Here is a 19340-nt window from a genome sequence, read left to right on the forward strand (position 1 = left end):
GGCGACCATGCTGAAGCGCTTCCGAAAACCGCTGGTGCCAGAGCCAGTTCGACTTCTGAGAATCTCTCTTGGTAGCCACAACTTCCGGTGCGGTCTCTTTACAGTTCGTAAAGTTCTTGAGCGTGAGAGCAACAAAGGTTCCGGGGTGAGATTGTGCGTAAGACGCCCAGTTCCCATTTGCAGCTGGGTGAAGTGGTTAGGCTGAAAGGGGAAGGCTGGAGTCAACAACCTAATTCAAATATCTGGGAACGGTTTCGCGCTCTGCAAGACCCTCTAAGATTTGTTGGTCCACCGCAGGGCGGACTCACAGCGACTGACAGCTGCCGGAAGTGAGGCTGCGCGGAATGGCCGCTGCTGCGACCATGGCGGCAGCTGCCCGAGAGCTGATGTTGCGAGCCGGGGCCTCAGATATGGAGGAAGAGGAGGGCCCGCTGGTGAGAATGCGGGGCTATTTCTCTTGCGGAGTCTTGTCCGGTGGTCCTCGCGTCAGAAAGGCCCGGGCTGAGTTTAGGCACAAGAGTGGGGGCGCGGCTGCTACCGGTGATGCTACCTGTGTGGCTTTCCATATCCCTTCTTGGGATCGGGCCTGAGTCTGAGCGGGAATCAGAATGGCCGAGAGTCAGGTTTTAGAGGCAGAATTTCAATTAACTTCCAGATTTTGCGGCAGAATATAGAGAAGCAGTGTAGTGTAGTTAAGAACATGGCTTATAGTCAGATTGCCTGGGTTCTAATTCCAGCTTTGCCTCTTGCATGCTGTGTGTCTTTGGGCAAGTTGACCGACTTCTGTGTCATACTTCCCACACCTATAAGGTGAAAGAACTAGTAAGACTTAACCATATAGATCGTTGGTTATGATTAGATGAATGATGTATGAAAGATGGTACCTGGCACGCAGGTAAACACTGTTAGCTGACATTTCTAGAAGGGCTAGTGATCTCCACAGGGATTGTGATAAAACTCCTAGGATAGCAGGAGTCTGGGTATCCTACATTCAACTGTAAGTTCTGCTCTGTTCTCTGCAACCCCTGATTTTTCTTATTGGGACACCTCTACTCTCTTGGTGGCTTGCAAGTCTCTTTGTCATATTCCCTATCCAGAAGCCCCAAGTAGTAGATTGGGTACAGCGTGAAATTCTTGGAATTTTTTAACTCAGTAAAATCCCAGCCTGTCCCCACCTTCCCCCACTCCCTGAAGGTATGTGGATTATCCCATTATATTTGTTCTCCCTCTCTCTTCCTTGTCCTTTCCCATTAACTTGTCCCTCTTCAGGGGGGTGGTCCTGGTCTTCAGGAGCCATTACAACTTGGAGAATTGGACATCTCCTCTGATGAATTCATCCTGGATGAAGTGGATGGTAAGTGATGGTACGACGTGGATGCAGACTGCTTCTGATTTGAGAGGCATGGGGGCTGGAAGTAATAAGGCAGGGATTGGTGTACAGATGTTCATTTGCGGGAGAGGGCGCTGTGGAGCTGGACCCTTACGATAAACTTCTATTTCCAGTTCACATTCAGGCAAATCTGGAGGATGAGTTAGTAAAGGAAGCTCTTAAAACGGTGAGGCTTTCTGCTATCCTGATCTGCCCCTCTGCTTACCCTCCCCTCAAAGAAGAAAAAAAGGAAACAGTCTCGCTTTTATAATATTACCCTGGTGTCTTATCCTCTAGTCCTTTGTTATCCTGTCCCAGTATCTCTTCACTGCGACTTTCTCCTAACCTGTTGTGTTTACGTTCTCCCAGGGTGTGGATCTCCGTCACTATTCAAAGCAGGTTGAGCTGGAGCTACAGCAGATTGAGCAGAAATCCATCCGGGATTGTATCCTCCAGTAGAGAAAAAGGGTGATGTTATTAAAATAGGGGTTTTGTGGAGCATGGTGCAGGCAGCCCAGCAGGGGCTGACATCTTCTCTCTGAGGTTTCTGTCATCGCAGGGAAAAATTGGAGTGGTCCTGCAGGTCTGAGAATCTCCAACTTTATGGTGAGGCCCCTTGACTTTTTGTGGGTCAGATATCCAAGAGAGTGAGAATATAGCATCTTTGCACAACCAGATCACAGCCTGTGATGCTGTTCTTGAGGTTAGTAACCATGACCTGTGACCCCTAATAACCCTGAGCCAGATCGTGGTCTCTGGTGTCATTCTTTAGGTCATCAGCCTCAGGTGGGGATAGTTAGATTCACTTTCAGGATGACCTCGGCAGCCTCTTTTGTTGTTAGTGCCATACTAATGTTACTTGCCAGTGACCTTTGGGGCACCTCTTACCTCATCACCTGCTACCCTCAGGGACTGATATTGAAGACTTCACCAATAAACTTAGGTGGCACATTTGTCCCCTGCCAACCCTGTGGCGCTCCAGCAACATCTTCTGTCCTCCCCCCAGCGCATGGAGCAGATGTTGGGAGCTTTTCAGAGTGACCTCAGCTCTATCAGCTCTGAGATCCGGACACTGCAGGAACAGTCAGGAGCCATGAACATTCGGCTTCGAAACCGCCAGGCAGTTCGGGGAAAACTTGGGGAACTTGTCGATGGTCTGATAGTGCCCTCTGCTCTGATCACGTGAGTTGCCAGTTTGAAGAGTTACAATGTCTATAGCAGGTAGATGGCCTAGGGTGACCTCCCCTACTTACCACATGGGTTTCCGGCTTCAGGTCATCAAGCGCCTTCCAGAAACTGATGGGTGGGTTGACAACTCAACCTTGATGTATGCTTTAGGCATCCAAGATTAGGAGTTATCCAGGGTTGGGCATTTATTGGGGGGGGGGTGTTCAAGGCTCATGGGCATGAGACAGAGGGGAGGTTTCAGGAACAGAAAACTTTGTACATACATCCTGACTACATGATTCAGCATAAGAAGGGAGAGGCAACAGGCTGGATGTAAGGGATGGGGTTTGGGGTCTAGCAATGTCCAGGTCTCTCTCCTAACCCCTTCCACCCGCCCCTGCTACCCAGGGCAATTCTGGAGGCGCCAGTGACAGAGCCCAGGTTCCTGGAGCAGTTGCAGGAGCTGGACGCCAAGGCAGCTGCAGTCCGAGAGCAGGAAGGTAGAGGGACAGCAGCCTGCGCTGATGTCAGAGGCATACTCGACCGGCTCCGGGTCAAGGTGAGGGGTGGGAATGATACCCCAGAGATTACTAGAACCAGCCTCCCTGACATCTTCAACCTGGGTTTCCCTGGCAGTGCGCCCTGTAGCCCGTCCCCAAGAACTTCACCCTGCCTTTCCCTGGCAGAGCTCATCGTCATGTCTCTGGGTTCCCCTGAAAATTTTCAGAAATACCAAAGAGGTATTCTCCACCCTCCATCCTCCTATATTTAACATGTGGCACTTCCCCTGCTGTTTCCCAAACAGCCATAAGGTTGCAGCTTAATGCCCTGTATTTGGTCCCCCCCCCCCATCTAGGCGGTGACGAAGATCCGAGAGTTTATTCTTCAGAAAATTTATTCCTTCAGAAAACCAATGACCAACTATCAAATCCCCCAGACGGCCCTGCTGAAGTACAGGTCACTGCCCAAAGGAAGCGCTCGGGATGGCCTCTGAGCTGTCGAGCCGCCCGTGTAGTGTTTGCTTTCTTGGGGGAGGCAGGGAGACTGACTTGTCCCCGGCACCCCCCAGGTTCTTCTATCAGTTTCTGCTGGGCAATGAACGAGCAACAGCGAAGGAGATCAGGGATGAGTATGTGGAAACACTGAGCAAGATCTACCTGTCTTACTATCGCTCTTACCTGGGGCGGCTCATGAAGGTGCAGGTGAGGCCAAAGAGAGAGGCATTCCTAGGCACGTGGTCTGGGAAGAGGGACCACACCTGGTCAAGACTGGACAGTGGAAAAAAATTTTCTTATCACACCGTGGGAAGAGATGGTTACCAGTTCTCTCTTCTCTTTTTTCCTAGTACGAGGAAGTTGCTGAAAAGGATGATCTAATGGGTGTAGAAGATACAGCAAAGAAAGATATCCTAGAGCTGAGGAACCCACCTACTAGTCCTTGACAGTGAGGGTGCCTCAAAGACACTGCTTTTTGCCTTTTTCTCTGGGGCCTAAACCTTTGAGAATGTGATAAAGGCTATGGCCCCCCTCCCCAGAAAAAGTCACATGCCTTTTTGACACATAGTTTTGCATATGATGTCAGGGAGGGTAGAAGCTCTCTGAAGTCCTTTCCCAGGTGTCAGGGGGAGTGGGGCCCTGGTACTGGGAAGGAGGGACATCTAGGCTGTGTCTGGCTGCCTGCAATTCCTGAAGGTACTGAGCCTCTGTGTTTGTTACAGTTGTGATCTTATTGTTTTCCCTGACTCTGACCCTTCACGATTCTTCTCGAAGCCTTCCCTCCGCAGCAGGAACACCATCTTCACCCTGGGGACCCGTGGTTCTGTCATTTCCCCCACTGAACTGGAGGCCCCCATCCTGGTGCCCCACACCGCCCAGCGGGGAGAACAGAGGGTAGGAGAAGGAACAAGAGTCAGTCATGAGGGGATGCCGAGCATGGGTGGGGGGAGGCCAGACCTCTAGGCAAAGCTCCCCACCCTGCAGTCCCCTGTATCAATCCCCTTAGAATTGGGAGTGGCCTTCTTGGGTCACCCAAGTGTTCTGTGATGGGAAGAGGGTTGAGACCATTGACTTCAGGACAGATAGAGGGCGAGACTGGCTGAGGGGAATGTCATGAGGCAGGTTGTGGAGGTGGGTGGCATAGTAACAGCAGGTGGGGGTGGGTTCTTCTCTTGTGCCCCTCATCCCCCTCCCCATTTCAGTACCCATTCAGGGTGCTCCTTCACAGCCTGTATTTGGGTTAGATGGGAAGGGCCTCCTGAGCTCTTATTACCCAGGCTTGTTGATTTTTCCAGCGATATCTATGGGAGTCAGTGTTGGGGGTCCATCCCTTCTGTCTCTCTTTTTCACCTCTCCCATCCTCTCCCATCCTAGTATCCATTCGAGGCCCTCTTCCGAAGCCAGCACTACGCCCTCCTAGACAATTCCTGCCGTGAATATCTTTTCATCTGTGAATTCTTCGTTGTGTCTGGCTCGGCTGCACACGACCTCTTCCATGCTGTCATGGGTCGCACACTCGGCATGACCCTGGTAAGATCCCCAGCTCCTGTGCTCTTGGATCCCTTTGTCCTCAGTCCTCTGCAGCACCATAGTGGGGTCATAGCTCTGGTGGTACCGAAACCAGGACCCCCTCATTCTAAAATGTCTAAGCCTAGTACAGAGTATATGAAACCCTCAAAGCTTGGGGTCCCTGAGGCTACCCCTACTATTGACCCACACCCAGGCAGTAGCATCTGAAAACTAAGGGCCCCCGAAATGGTGCTCAGCCTTGACTTCTACTATGATGGGCTTGTGAGCATAGATCCTGATGGGCAAGGCAGCAGGACCACCTGAGTGGCCAGTGGACAGGGAAGGAGGGGGCATTTCCCGAGAGCTCACTCCCTTCCCTCCCAGTGCTGCATCCCCAGAGGAACACGTGCATTTGTCCATAGCCACTGGGGACAGAGTAACAAACATCCTTTTCCAATACTCTGTCCCTGAATCATAGAAACACCTGGAGTCTTATCTCACGGACTGCTACGATGCCATTGCTGTTTTTCTCTGTATCCACATCGTCCTCCGATTCCGCAACATTGCAGCGAAGAGGGATGTTCCTGCCCTGGACAGGTCACTGAGCTCTGGTCCTTGATGCCCTTGAACCCTTGGTCTTACATGACCCTGCCCTGACCCTTGGGCTGCTACTGACCCGACACCCTGACTCTTACTCCCGTTCATCTGCCTGGGGACAGTACTGCTTTCTGACTCACCTTTCATACCAGTCCTGCCTCCCCCAGCCCTCAGCTGTTAATTGGGTTCCCCCACAGAAACCCGACCACCATCCCCCCACATTTCTTTTTGGCCTTTTAAGTTTTTATTTTAATTCCAGTTAGTTAACATACAGTGTTCTATTAGTTTCAGGTGTATGATACAGTGATTCAGCAATTCCATGTGTCACCCAGTGCTTATCATGATACCCCCCCATTTCTTGCCAGCTGATCTCTGATTCTGATTAAGCCTGCAGGTACTGGGAGCAGGTGCTTGCCTTGCTGTGGCCACGATTTGAGCTGATCCTGGAGATGAATGTCCAGAGTGTCCGAAGCACTGACCCTCAGCGCCTTGGGGGGCTGGATACTCGGCCCCACTATGTGAGAGAGGGCAAGGGTAACAGAGGGGTTCCTGAAAGGCAGGGCTCTTAGCTTCACTGTGGGGGTTGGCCAGGTTCCCAGTTGTGTTGTGGGCCTGGCTGGATACTGGGCACACTGTGTGTGGGGGGCAGTCTAGGGGCAGGGTGACTCGGGCACCGTTGGGTAGAGGGATTGGGGGTGGGAGTCACAGAGGTTGATTGGCTAGCTCCTAGGGACTTGGGAGGTTGTGTTGGTTGGGCGAGGGGGCCGATGTGATTTTCTTCCCACTTTCTCTCCCCCAGATCACACGCCGATACGCAGAGTTCTCGTCTGCTCTTGTCAGCATCAATCAGACAATTCCCAACGAACGGACAATGCAGCTGCTGGGACAGCTACAGGTGAGGGTGGGCAGGAGAGACTTCCCGGCGGCTAGGCTGTGGCAGTGGCCTGGAGTGTGACGAGGGCCATGTGCTCCTGCCTCCTCGTGGCTTTTCCTCTTCCTTCTGGCTTTTCCAGGTGGAAGTAGAGAATTTTGTCCTCCGAGTGGCAGCCGAGTTCTCCTCAAGGAAGGAGCAGCTTGTGTTCCTGATCAACAACTATGACATGATGCTGGGTGTGCTGATGGTACAGACACCATGTCTCCCTTCCTCCCTACCCAGAGAGTCTGGCTTCCCCTACTGCTCTGTGAGCTCCGGGAGGACAGGGATGATGTTGGTCTTGTTCATGTATTATTCTTGGTGGCTGGCCCATTGCCTGGCCAAGTACAGTAAATGGGGAAGGAAGAGGATATCCTGAAGTGAAGGGCTGCTTTTCCCCACACTTGAGATTTCCCTTTGTCTTCCCTTAGGAGCGGGCTGCAGATGACAGCAAGGAGGTTGAGAGTTTCCAGCAGCTGCTCAATGCTCGGACACAGGTAGGGGAGTGGGGAAGAAGAGAGGGACAGTCTCGTGTGCTATTTTCAGTTCTGTGTGTGTGTGTGTGTGTGTGTATCTGTGTAGGGAGTGGCACTTAGAGGGCTTCAGGTACACAGAATTGGAACTATTGGTCTGCTTTATTTTCTTTTGTGTTTTTTTTAATGGTACGTGTGCCCCTGAACACCCCACATACCTTGGCGATAACCAGCATCAAACAATGAATTCTTCCTCACCCATTTCCTTGCCTGTCACTCTTTTAAATCTCTCGACCTAATATTGTGTTTACCATGCTCTTGCTTTTAAAAATACGCCTTTAAGTATGGCAAAATGATGATTACTTAGTTTTATTTATTTATTTCTAAGATTTTTTATTATTTATTTATTTACTTTTTTAAAGTAACCTCCATGTCCAACATTGGGCTCAAACTCACGACCCCAAGATCAAGAGTTGCAGGCTCTACCCACTGGGCCAGCCAGGCGCCCCCATTTAGTTTTATTTTTGAGTGACATAAAAGCAATCACAGGATTTTTTTCATGCATAATTTTTCCAACATTGTCATATTATTATATATGGCTGCAGCTTATTCTTTTTCACTTTATATAATTTTATGTTGTGTGAATATAACGTATTCTGCAGGTAGACATTTGGATTATCTAGTTTTTTGCTACTGTGAGAATTGTTTTGTGAACAATTACGTCTCAGTGCATGTAGATGGAGATAAGTTTTATAAAAATTTCTCTTTGAAGTCAGCATTGGCTAGTTGCTTATAGGGTTTGCCGGCAATCAACTTTATGAGACACTGCCAGATTGTTTTCCTAAGTGGTATACCAGTTTTTCCCTTACCAGCAATGTGTAAGAATTCTCACTGAGCAATATTTTCTCCAACACATGGTATTATCAAACTATCTTTACCGTTCTGGTAGGTATTTTGTTGGGGGGTCTTTATTTGCATTTTCCTGATAACTAATGAGATTGAGCATCATTTCAAATGTTCAAAAGTCATACAGATTTTTCTTTTCCTGTAAAATATCTGTCATAGCATTTGACCTTTTTAAAATTGGGCTATTTGTATTTCTTTTTGATTTAGAAGAGCTTTTTTATATTTATGAAACCAATCTTTTGATAGGTTGCAGATATCTTTCAGTGCTTTATCTATTTATTTTTTATTTTTATTTTTTTATGTTGTTTTATGGTGGACAAATTCTTAATTTTAATATGATTGACTTTACTGATCTTTTCTTGATTTTTCTGTCTCATTTAAGAAATCTCGTATTATCCCAAGGTCAGAAAAATATACTACATTTTTTTCTTAATGTTACAGAATTTTGCTCTTTTATGTTTAAGCTCTAAATTTACCTGGAATTGGTTTTGTGTATGATGTGAGGTAGGAATCTAATTTAATATTTTATATATAGATAGTAATGGGCACAGAACCATTTATAGAAAATCCCTTTCTTTCTCCACTTGATCTACAGTGTGCCTCTATTACGTAGAAAACTATAAAGATGTATGTCTTGCCTCTGTTCTATTCCATTGATCAATTTGTCTAACCTGCAGTGCAGTTTTAATTATGCTTTGTAATTATGCAAATTCTAATTTTTTCAGGAGGTTCTTATTATTGGCCTCTTGATTTTTCATATAAATTTTATTGTCAGCTTGTAAATTTTCACATTGAAAAAACTTTAAGGATTTTGATTGGAATTGCATTGATCAATTTGGATCAGTTTGGAAAAATTGATAGTTTGTGATATTGAAACTTCTCATCCATGAACATGGGCTTCCCATTTTTTAAGATATTCTATAATGTTTTTTGATAACCTTTTGTAATTTTCAGCACAAAGACATTGCAGATCTTTTGTCAGTTATTCTTAGGCAGGTGTAATATGCAGATTTCACCCCCTAGGAGTGAATAAATCCTCTCTAATCCTTTGCCTTTAATTTCTTACATCTTTGATCTCCTACTGTTCTGGCTAGGATCTCTTTGACAATGTTGAGCAGTTGAGTTGAAGGGTAATATTGAGAACCCCTATCCCGTTCCTGATTTTAAAGGGAATGCTTTAATCATTTCCCCATTAGGAGTAATGCTGCTGTGAGTGTTTTCGTAGATGCCTTTTATCTGGTCAAGAAAATTCTTCTCAGTCTCTAGTGTGCTAGGAGTTGTTACTGTAGTTATTCCTATTAGGAATAAATCCACATTTATTTAGGAATAATTACTAGGAGTACTAGGAATTACTAGGAATAATTACCACGTTTTTACTTTCTGGTTGTTCAGGCTTTCTGATCTATTTTGGAATTTGTCCTTTAAATAAACTGTTGATACTTAAATATTATCATTTTAGAAAGAAATTTTCTTGTTGTTTGAACTGCCAATAGAAATGCTATTGGTTTTTGTATATCAACCATATAGCCAGCCACCTCCTTAACTTACAATTCTAATAACATTTCTGGAGTTTGTGTGTGTGTGTGTGTGTGTGTGTTTCTATATAGGCATGACAATTTTAGTTCTAACTTTCTAATCCTTAAGTCTTTAATTTCTTATGTCTTTTTCTTACTGTACTGGCTGGTACCTCCAGCACAAAGTTGAATAATTGAGTAGAAGTGATGATAGTGAGAACCTTTATCTTTTCCTGATTTTAAAAGGAATGCTTTCGTCATTTCCCCAGTAAGAGTAATATTGCTGTTTTATAGATACCCTTTCTCAGGTTAAGAAAATTTTTTATAGTCTTGTTTTATAGGCTTTTTATAGATACCCTTTCACAGGTTAAGAAAATTCCTTTCAATACCTAGTATGCCAAGTTATTATTATTACTATTTTTCATTACATATCAGTAATTCATTTTTTAAAATTCCAGTATGATTTAACATACAGTGTTATATTAGTTTCAGGTGTACAATATGATGATTCAACAAATGTGAACATTTCTCAGTGGTCAAGATAAGTGTACTCATAATCCCCTTTATCTATTTCATCCATCCCCCACCTGCCCACTCTGGCAACCACCAGTTTGTTCTCTGTATTTAAGATTCTGATTTTTGGTTTGTCTCTTGTTTTACTTCGTTTTGTTTCTTAGATCCTACATATGAGTGAAAGCATATGGTATTTGTCTTTCTCTGGCTGACTTATTTCACTTAGCATTATACCTTCTAGATTCATCATGTCATTGCAACTGTCAAGATTTTATTTATTTTTGTGGCTAATATTCCATTGTATGTACATACCACATCTTTGTTCATCTATCAATGGACACTTTGGTTGTTTCCGTATCTTGGCTATGGTAAATAAGGCTGTAATAAACATGGGGGTGCGTATGTCTTTTCAAATTAGTGTTTTTGTCTTCTTTGGGTAAATACCCAGTAGTAGAATTACTGAATCATATGGTGATTCTATTTTTAATTTTTTGAGGAACCTCCATACTATTTTCCATAGCGGCTGCACCAGCTTGCATTCCCACCAACAATGCAAGAGGGTCCCTTTTTCTCCACATCCTCACCAACAGTTGGTATTCAATTCCTAGTATGCCAAGAGTTGTTATTTATTAAAATCATTGAATTTTTTATTAAGAATATGTGTTTTTTCTGCAATGGTTGAGGTAATTATATGGCTTTTGTTCTTTATCAATTTTATGGTTTATGACATTTGTAGATTTTAGAATGTTAAACAATTCTGGATTTGGTCTAATTCATTTAGAATTTTTGCTTCTTTGTGCATAGGTGATATTGGCCATTGATTTTCTTTTCTTGTAGTATCCTTGTATGGTTTTGGTACCAAAGTCATACTGGATTTGTAGAAGGAGGGGGAAAGGAAGTGTACCATTTTTGTTTCTATTCTGAAAGAGTTAAGATTAAAATGATCTCTTCCCTGAAAGGTTTCATAGAACTTGCCAGCAAAAGCATCCTTGAAGATTTAAAACAATGGAATTCCCTCAGATTACTGCTTTTATTGAATTCTGCAGGTTTGAATATGTAGCGTTTTAAAAATAATTCAGTTCTAAAATAATAATAAAAATAAAATAATTCCGTTCTAAGAATTTGTATATTTCAGTTATTTCTTCTTCGCTCCATGAGGTTTTTTTTGGAGGAGTGTTTAAAATTTCCAGAAGTAGTTTTCTTATTTATCTTTTTGTTATTAATGTCTAATTTAATTGCATTGTGGATGGAGAACGTGGTTTTTGGTGCTGATTTTTGGAAGTTTGTTTAGATTCACTTGTGGCCAGTTACATGATCAACTTTTGTAAATGTTCCATGTGTGTTTGAGAAGAACATGTATTCTTTAATTGCTAAGTGTGGAGATCCAGGCCTTTTAATTGTATTGTTCACATTATGTACATCTTTACTGATTATTTTTGTGTGGGCTTGACTTATCAATAGTTGGGAGATATGTTTGAAATTTATAGATTTGTCACTTTTTCACTGCAGTTTATCAACTTTTGCTTTATATAGTTTCAGCTTATTTTATCTAAATTCCTAAAAGGTTAGAATCGTTAGATCTTATTGGTGACTTGAAGTATTTGTCACGATATAATGACCCACTTTAGCTCTAATAATTTTGTCTTAAAGCCTGTTATGTCTGATACTAACATAGCTCTGTCGGCTTTAGTTTGATTAATATTTGCCTGTTAACTTATCTCCATTCTTCTACTTTCAGCCTTTTTATGTTTTTACATTTTAAGTCTTTTATAAATTGCATATAGCTGGAACTTTTAAAAAATTGGGTTATCTGCCTTTTAACTTGTGATTTAATCTGTTTATTTTTATGATGATTAATGTTACATTTGGACTTTTTTCTACCATTTTTAGTTTTCTTTTTTTTTTTAAGATTTATTTATTTAATTTGAGAGAGAGAGAGCATGAGAACTCACAAGCAGGATGGGCAGAGGGAGGAGAGAGAATCTCAAACAGACTCCACACTGTGTTTTTTTCTGTTTGGATTTCATATTCCATTCTTTTAGCATTTGTCCTTTAAATACTTCTTTGCATATTTAGCTTGACATTTAAACCTAATATTTAACCGCTCTCCCAAACATATGTAGACTTTAAAACATTGAAAATACTTTAATGCTCCAGTCGTTCCTCCCCCTTCTGCCTTCCATGCTATTAGTGACCAGTATTTTATTTCTGTTCTACTTTTTTTTTTTTTAAGATTTTATTTATTTATTTGAAAAACAGAGGAAGCACCAGTGGGACTGGGGAGGGGAGGGTATAGGGAACAGGAGAAGCAGACTCCCCTCTGAGCAGGGAGCCCTACACAGGGCTTGAACCCAGGAACCTGGGATCATGACCTGAGCCAAAGGCAGACACTTAACCAACTGAGCCACCCAGACGCCCCTCTGTTCTACTTTTAATTGTTGCCATTTTATAGTGACAGCTTTTATCTGGATTTCCATGCATGTTTCCCAGTTTACTATTCCTTTTTAAAATTCAAATTATCTTTTTGGGGTCATTTTTCTTCTTCCTGAAGTAAATCTTACAGAAATATTTCGGTGAAAGTTTGTTGGCAGTAAACTTCATTTTTGTTTTTATATAAATGCCTTTATTTTATCTTTGTTAGAAAAAGATAGTTTTGCTGGCTTACTGTCACATTCTAAATTACTTTCTCTCAACATTTAGAAACGGCAGTCTGTTCCTTCTGACTGCTCTTAAAAGATCCTCTTTTCTTTGGTATAATGAAGTTTTACCACAGTATATTTAGATGTGGATTTCTCTTTATCTTGTTTGGTATCTTGTGTTTCCTGGGTCTTTGAATTTATCTTTTTCATTAATTTGGGAAAATTGACAGCCTTATTTTTTTTTCTAAGATTTTATTTATTAATTTGAGAGATAGAGCAAGAGAACACAAGCAGGGAGAGGGGCAGAGGGAGAGGGAGAAGCAGACTCCCCGCCGAGCAGGGCTCTATCCCAGGACCCTGAGATCATGACCTGAGCCGAAGGCAGACGCTTAACCTACTGAGCCACCCAGGCACCCCTCATAGCCGTATCTTTTCAACATTGTTTTTTCTCCATTCTTTCTTCTTTCTTTCTGGGGTTGGGTTAGTTTTAGGTTAAACTTTCCCATTCTTCTCTCTTAGTAAAATAAACATGTAAGAAGACCAGAAAGAAAACTTGTCCTCGCCTGCAGTTAGGTGACCAGAGGAAATGTCAGCTCTGCCTTCAGAACTGCAATTCCCTTAAACCAGAGGGCTCTGCTGAGAGCAGCTGAGGTGCTGTGAGATTGGCCAGAGAGCCACCTGGCATCAGTGCTCTCAGTCCTTTTTGCTGGGCTGCTTCTTGATACTGTGTGTGGGAAAGATTGCTGGCCAAAGCCCAGTGCACTGTTTCCCTCTGGTCAGCTCCTCAGCTGTCAGAATATTCTTTTTTAATTTTTTTTCCCAAAACATTCTCTTTTAGTTGATAGCATAAAGAAAGCTTCCAAGTCTAGACCACTGCTGTCCAATAGAAATACAGTATGTGCCACAAATAGGAGCCACGTGTAATTTTAAATTTTCTAGTAGCTACCTTTCAAACAGTAAAAAGAAATAGATGGAATGAACTTACTATATTTTGTTTAAGCTGCTGTATTCAAAATATCATTACTTCAACATATAACCAATAAGAAGTTGGTAATTATTTAAATTTTTTCCCATATGAAGTCTTTGAAGTCTGGCATATATTTTATGCTTACGGCATATTTCAGTTACAACTAACCCCGTTTCAGGTGATTGATAGCTACATGTGAGTCATGGCTACTGTGGTAGACAGGACAGTTCATTGCTCTTAGCTGAACTTCCCTTTGCAGTACACTCCCTGTGCCCCCCACTGTTACATTGTTAAGAGTGGGTTATTGCATTTGGGCAACTGGAATAGGTTGAATTTGGTTATTTAATCTCTGTTCAAAGTGATATTACAAATGAAGATCCCTCAATTATAGAAAGATCCATTCTTGGGAATGTCTCCCCAGTCTCATATTAATTACCTGATGTCCTTCAGTGAATGTAAATGGATGGTTTGTGGGAAGAGTGGAAAACTTTTTTTTTTTTTTTTAATTTTTAGAAAGAGAAAGTGGGGGGTGGGGGAGGAGCAGAGGGAGAGGAAATCCCAAGCAGGCTCCGCCCTGAGCCCCACACAGGGCTCTATCCCATGACCCTGAGATGGTGACCTGAGCCGAAATCAAGAGCTGGACACCTAACCCACTGAGCCCAATGTGGGGCTTGAACTCACAACCCCAAGATCAAGGGTCACATGCTCTACCGACTCAGCCAGGCACCCCAATTTTAACTTTTTATTGTGGGAAATTTTTTATTTTTTTTTAAAGATTTTATTTATTTATTTGACAGAGAGAGACACAGCGAGAGAAGGAACACAAGCAGGGGGAGTGGGAGAGGGAGAAGCAGGCTTCCCGCCAAGCAGGGAGCTCGATGCAGGGCTTGATCCTAGGACCCTGGGATCATGACCTGAGCCAAAGGCAGAGGCTTAACAACTGAGCCACCCAGGCGCCCCTATTGTGGGAAATTTTGAATGCACATGCTAATATAGAGAATGGCATAGTGGACCCCCCAGGTGCCATCCCCCAGGGGTGGCACCCCCAGGTACCATCACAGATCTTCTTCAGTCAGTAACTACTCGTGGGTAGTTTTATTTCATCTCTATCAGCGCTCATTGCTTATCCTTCCGTGCCTGCCCCCCAGTTATTTTTTTTAAAGATTTTATTTATTCATTTGACAGAGAGAAAAAGAGAGCACAAGCAAGGGGAGGGGCAGAGGGAGAGGGAGAAGCAGGCTCCCTGCTGAGCAGGGAGTCCGACGTGGGCCTCGATCCCAGGACCCCAGGATCATGACCTGAGCCAAAGGCAGACACCCAACCAACTGAGCCACCCAGGCGCCCCACCCCCAGTTAATTGGAATTAAATCATACATCATCACTTCACCTGTATCAGAATGTGTTTTAAAAACCACAACATACTACACTTTAAAAAAATGATCTCACTTAAAAGAGCTAGTATTCAGATTTTTCCAGTTATCTCATAAATGTTTTTCTTAAAGATTTTATTTATTTATTTGACAGCACAAGTAGGCAGAGTGGCAGGCAGAGGGAGAGGGAGAAGCAGGCTCTCCGCTGAGCAGGGAGCCGGACGTGGGGCTCGATCCCAGGACCCCAGGATCATGACCTGAGCCGAAGGCAGCTGCTTAACCAACTGAGCCACCCAGGCGCCCCTCTCATAAATGGTTTTTATGGTTCAAATCAGCACCCATGTATGGTCCATACATATGTCTCTTTATAATCTATAGAGTACCCTTCCATCTTTGCTCCCCTCCTCAGTATTCTTTCTGTGGAAGAAACAGTCACTGAGTCATTTGTCATGTAGAATAACATACAGTCTGGAGTTTGCGGATCACATTCCATGGTGTGGCTAAACTGTTTCTTTTCCCCATAAGTGTGTAGTTAGATGAAAAGGTTTGATCAGATTGCAGTTGTTTTTTTTTTTTTTCCAGGATAATTGAGAGCTAGTGGTGTGTACTTCCATCAGGACACATAATGTCTTTTTGGTTCCTTTTCTGTCAGTAGCCATCGGTGCTCACTGCCTACATCCACAAATTAGATTTCTGTACCTCTCAGTGTCTAAAAATTTTCCATCTCCTTATCCCTCTGTGCTTCATTCTAAGTTATTTCTTCAATTATAAATTTCAATTAGGTGTTACCATTCTTTGGGTATTTCTAATCTGCTGTTTAACCTGTTGACTTTTTAAAGTTAAAAACATTTAAAATTTTTAAGTCATTTCTTAAAAATTTCATTTTGTTTCAAGTCTGTCCATTCCTAATCTTGAGTCGTCATCTTTGTGTCTATATTTTTAATTCTTTGAACGTTTCGTACAGAACGCACAACCACTATATATCTGACAGTTCTGATGTTGGCAGTCTTTGGAGGTCTGAGTCCATTGCTTATTGTCTCCTGCCTCTCATAGTAGTTTCCTTTCTTATGTGTCTGACGATCTTTGAGGTCATTGCTCGATCTTAGTCAGGGGGAGTCATATGGGCCTAAAATGGGGTTGAGGATATTTATCTGTCAAGAGGATTTGCCTCTGCTTTTGCAGTGGCTGAAAGATGCAATCCACCTCCATCTACATCAGCACCCCTTTGAGGCTCTCGCGAGAGACCTAGGCTCCGCCTCTCTACTTGTATCTGGCGTCAGGCTCGGTTTCCAGAGAGCAGAGTTGCCATGGCCATTTGCCTTCTGGCAGCCCTGCCTCTCCCAGCTGCCCACCCCTCTGGTTCCGGCCCTGATCCCAATTTCTCGTTGCTCTGCTCCTAGCTCAAGTTTAGTTTTTTGGTTTTTGTTTTTGAAGAGGGGGGACTCCTTGGAGATTTCCCCCACCTCTTGTGAGACCATTGGTGTCTTCAAGTATATAATTTGCTCTGGGAGTATTCTGAGGAGCTGGTCAGTCATGATGCCGGAAGTGGGGAAATCTCTTGACACCAGGACACTTGACTCTGTGTATGTGTGTGTGTTTATTTCTACAGGAATTCATTGAAGAGTTATTGTCTCCCCCTTTTGGGGGTCTGGTGGCATTTGTGAAGGAAGCTGAGGCTTTGATTGAGCGTGGACAGGCTGAGCGACTTCGAGGGGAAGAAGGTATGAAGAGGATGTGGTAGTGGTGGGGTCATTGGTAAGGGGAGTGGAAAAGAAAAATGAGAGGATGCAGATTCCACGGGGAGGGGTAGAGCAGAAAAATGGGGTTGGATGCTGAGGAGGGCTGTGCCTTGTGGAGGATTTAGGGGTCAAAGATCACCTAGCCAAGTCCTCCTCTGACACCCTCCCTTTTTCCTCCTGCCATCAGCCCGGGTTACTCAGCTGATCCGTGGCTTTGGTAGTTCCTGGAAATCATCAGTGGAGTCTCTGAGTCAGGATGTAATGCGGAGTTTCACCAACTTCAGAAATGGAACCAGTATCATCCAGGTGACTTGTAGCTCCCGGGCCTCACTCCCCTCCCAACTCCCATCACTAGTGGTTTTCCCTGGGCTCAGCATCGTCCAGGTGACCCTTGATCTTCAATATCCAGCATGCCCAAAGTTCTGGATGAGCCCTAGCCTGATTCCTAACATCATCTTTAGCACCACCACCCCACAGCCTGATCCTTCCATGACTTTCTCTGACCAGGGAGCTTTGACCCAGCTGATCCAGCTCTATCATCGCTTCCACCGGGTGCTCTCTCAGCCCCAGCTCCGAGCTCTCCCTGCCCGGGCTGAGCTCATCAACATTCATCACCTAATGGTGGAGCTCAAGAAACACAAGCCTAACTTCTGATGTGCTGGACCCTGGGATCCACCGGCCTTCTCTATGGACTTCTGTACCCCGTCCCAGACTCTTCACCTGGGGTTTCCTTACCGGTTTTCCGCCTGCCTCCCAGGTCCTTGACATGCCTCACCCTGCCTTCATTCTCCAGACCCTGCCTCATCAGGATAAGCTGGATCCCCTTGTTTTCAGGTATACTGAAACCTGGGACCACTTCCTCCTGGGCTTCCAAAACAGCCTTTATCATTTTCCCAATTTCACCACCCCTCACCCCCTGCACCCAAGTTCTCTTCCCCCAGTAAAACCTTCACTGTCTCAATATCTGGTTTACTCAACTCTTGTCATCGTGTCCTGAGGCGCAAAGCCTCAACTCTTGGAATTGGTGGCAAGGCAAGTCATTTTTTTTCCTCCACTCAGTGATTTCTTTTCTGTAGCTTTTTGACCTAAGATCTCAGAAACTTGAACACTAACCAGTCCCCTCCTGGCTTGAGAGTTACTCCAAGCCCAGTCTGCAGAAAACAATAAATATTTAATATGACATAACACTCTTTTCCCATCTCCTTCCTCCTGGGACTTTCAGGTGGCCCCCATTTCTGCTCCAGGGTCACCTTTTGGCTGTGGCTACCTCCTGGGCTTACCTCCCTTCTGGTGGGTGTCCAGAAAGAAGGGGTACAGATAGTAACCTTTAACCTCTAGCTGCTTCAGGCCAAAGAAATGGCTCCATTGGTTTCACGGAGGGGACTAGTTCGTAAGTAACCAACTTGATGGAGGAAGGTGGCCTCTGGTTAAAATGGCAAATGCCTCAAAAAATAAATAAAATGGCAAATGCCTCAAGGGCTGGGAACATGGCTGTGCAGCCTCAGGCACTGTCCCACAGGCTACCTTGGTTCCCCAACACGGGCTTTCCTTGCATCCCTCCCCACCGAGCTGACCCTGGGACTCTCTCCTCTCCTACAACATCAGCTCTTAGCTCCTCTGGTTGTGGCTGGCACAGCCCTTGCAGGGGTAGGACAGGGGCAGCGGTAGGACAGGTTTCCAGAATGCCTATTTCATCCATTTCTGTGTTTTGACTTGGGGCCTTCCTGCTGCACCTGTACACCTCATTTGAACTCAGACTCTAGACCGGAGAGACACGGAGGCGCCTTTAAGTCTTTAGGGGAAAGGCGCAGGCAGTCCGGAGAAAATGATAATTTGGGGATGTTTCCTTCTCCCCTATGGCCTGAGCATTCCTTCCCAGGTCCGAACGAGTTACGGAAGGAAAATGAATTCTGCCCCCCGCTTAGGCCCTCTGGATGCGGGCCCAGTCGCCGAGGCAGGGAGGGGAAGGGTCTTCAAAGGCGCCCCGAGTTTGCCAAGCGCTGGGTCCGGGTCCGCTCCGCCGGAGGGCGGTGAGAAGGAAGTGGACGCGTCGGGAGGCGGAGTTGGAACGGCCCTGGCTGGCAGGCTCTCCCGATTGGCTGCCACGGGGTGGGGGCGTGGCGGGAGGGGCGCCTTCTCCCGCTCCCGCCTTCTTTGGGTTCCGCCCATCTCCGAGAGCCGCGCTCTGATTGGGAGCCAGACGTCAGAGTTGCTTCCTCTGCTTTGAGAACCTTGGCACCCGAGGCCCAAGTGCCGGGGGGTGGGGAACTGGGTGATGGCGGGGGGAGGGAACTGTGGGCGGCTCCTGACTGGCCCAGACGCCTCAGGGGCGGAATCAGGGCAGTGTCCTTAACTGACCTCAGCCGGCGTCACGGCCACTCAACTCCCTGCTCTCGGCGTCCTTCCAGTATTACCCTGCCTGACTCTGCCCCAGACATTCCCTGAGGCCTGCGGCGCGCTGGGTGGTGGTGTGCTGGGCTCCGAGGGCCGCAAGCTTGCCCCGGGAATCCTCTGTCCCTCTGCCTTCCTTTCTCGCTTCTCATTCCTCGCCCACCTACCCCCTCCCCCAGTTCTAACTTTCAACCTTGGGGGATGCAGTGCTCACATTTGACCCGACTCCGGCCTCAGCCTGAGGTGCACAGGAAGAAGGTTCGCTCAGGGTTTGGGAC

General features: G+C 45.2%; 1 protein-coding gene across 3 annotated transcripts; it reads left to right on the plus strand.

Moving 5' to 3' along the window:
* Positions 1-58: 58 nt before the first annotated feature.
* VPS52 (VPS52 subunit of GARP complex) lies at positions 59-18107 on the plus strand. 3 transcript variants are annotated; one of them, XM_032410043.1, is made up of 21 exons: positions 59-145; positions 298-434; positions 1270-1354; positions 1504-1556; positions 1739-1814; positions 2005-2072; positions 2376-2551; positions 2945-3095; positions 3393-3493; positions 3606-3738; positions 3882-3939; positions 4292-4425; positions 4906-5061; positions 5519-5637; positions 6032-6155; positions 6437-6532; positions 6651-6758; positions 6982-7047; positions 16542-16653; positions 16859-16977; positions 17179-18107. In XM_032410043.1, exons 2-21 carry the CDS (start codon positions 345-347, stop codon positions 17323-17325), a joined length of 2172 nt encoding a protein of 723 aa, XP_032265934.1. In that variant the 5' UTR covers positions 59-145; positions 298-344; the 3' UTR covers positions 17326-18107. The 3 variants fall into 3 exon arrangements, with proteins under 3 accessions (XP_032265934.1, XP_032265933.1, XP_032265932.1); XM_032410042.1 differs by having other exon boundaries at positions 62-153; XM_032410041.1 differs by having other exon boundaries at positions 85-434; positions 17179-18106.
* Positions 18108-19340: the final 1233 nt, after the last annotated feature.

The sequence above is a fragment of the Phoca vitulina genome, unplaced genomic scaffold (assembly GCF_004348235.1).
Source record: "Phoca vitulina isolate PV1807 unplaced genomic scaffold, GSC_HSeal_1.0 scaffold11, whole genome shotgun sequence".
Taxonomy (NCBI): Eukaryota; Metazoa; Chordata; class Mammalia; order Carnivora; family Phocidae; genus Phoca; species Phoca vitulina.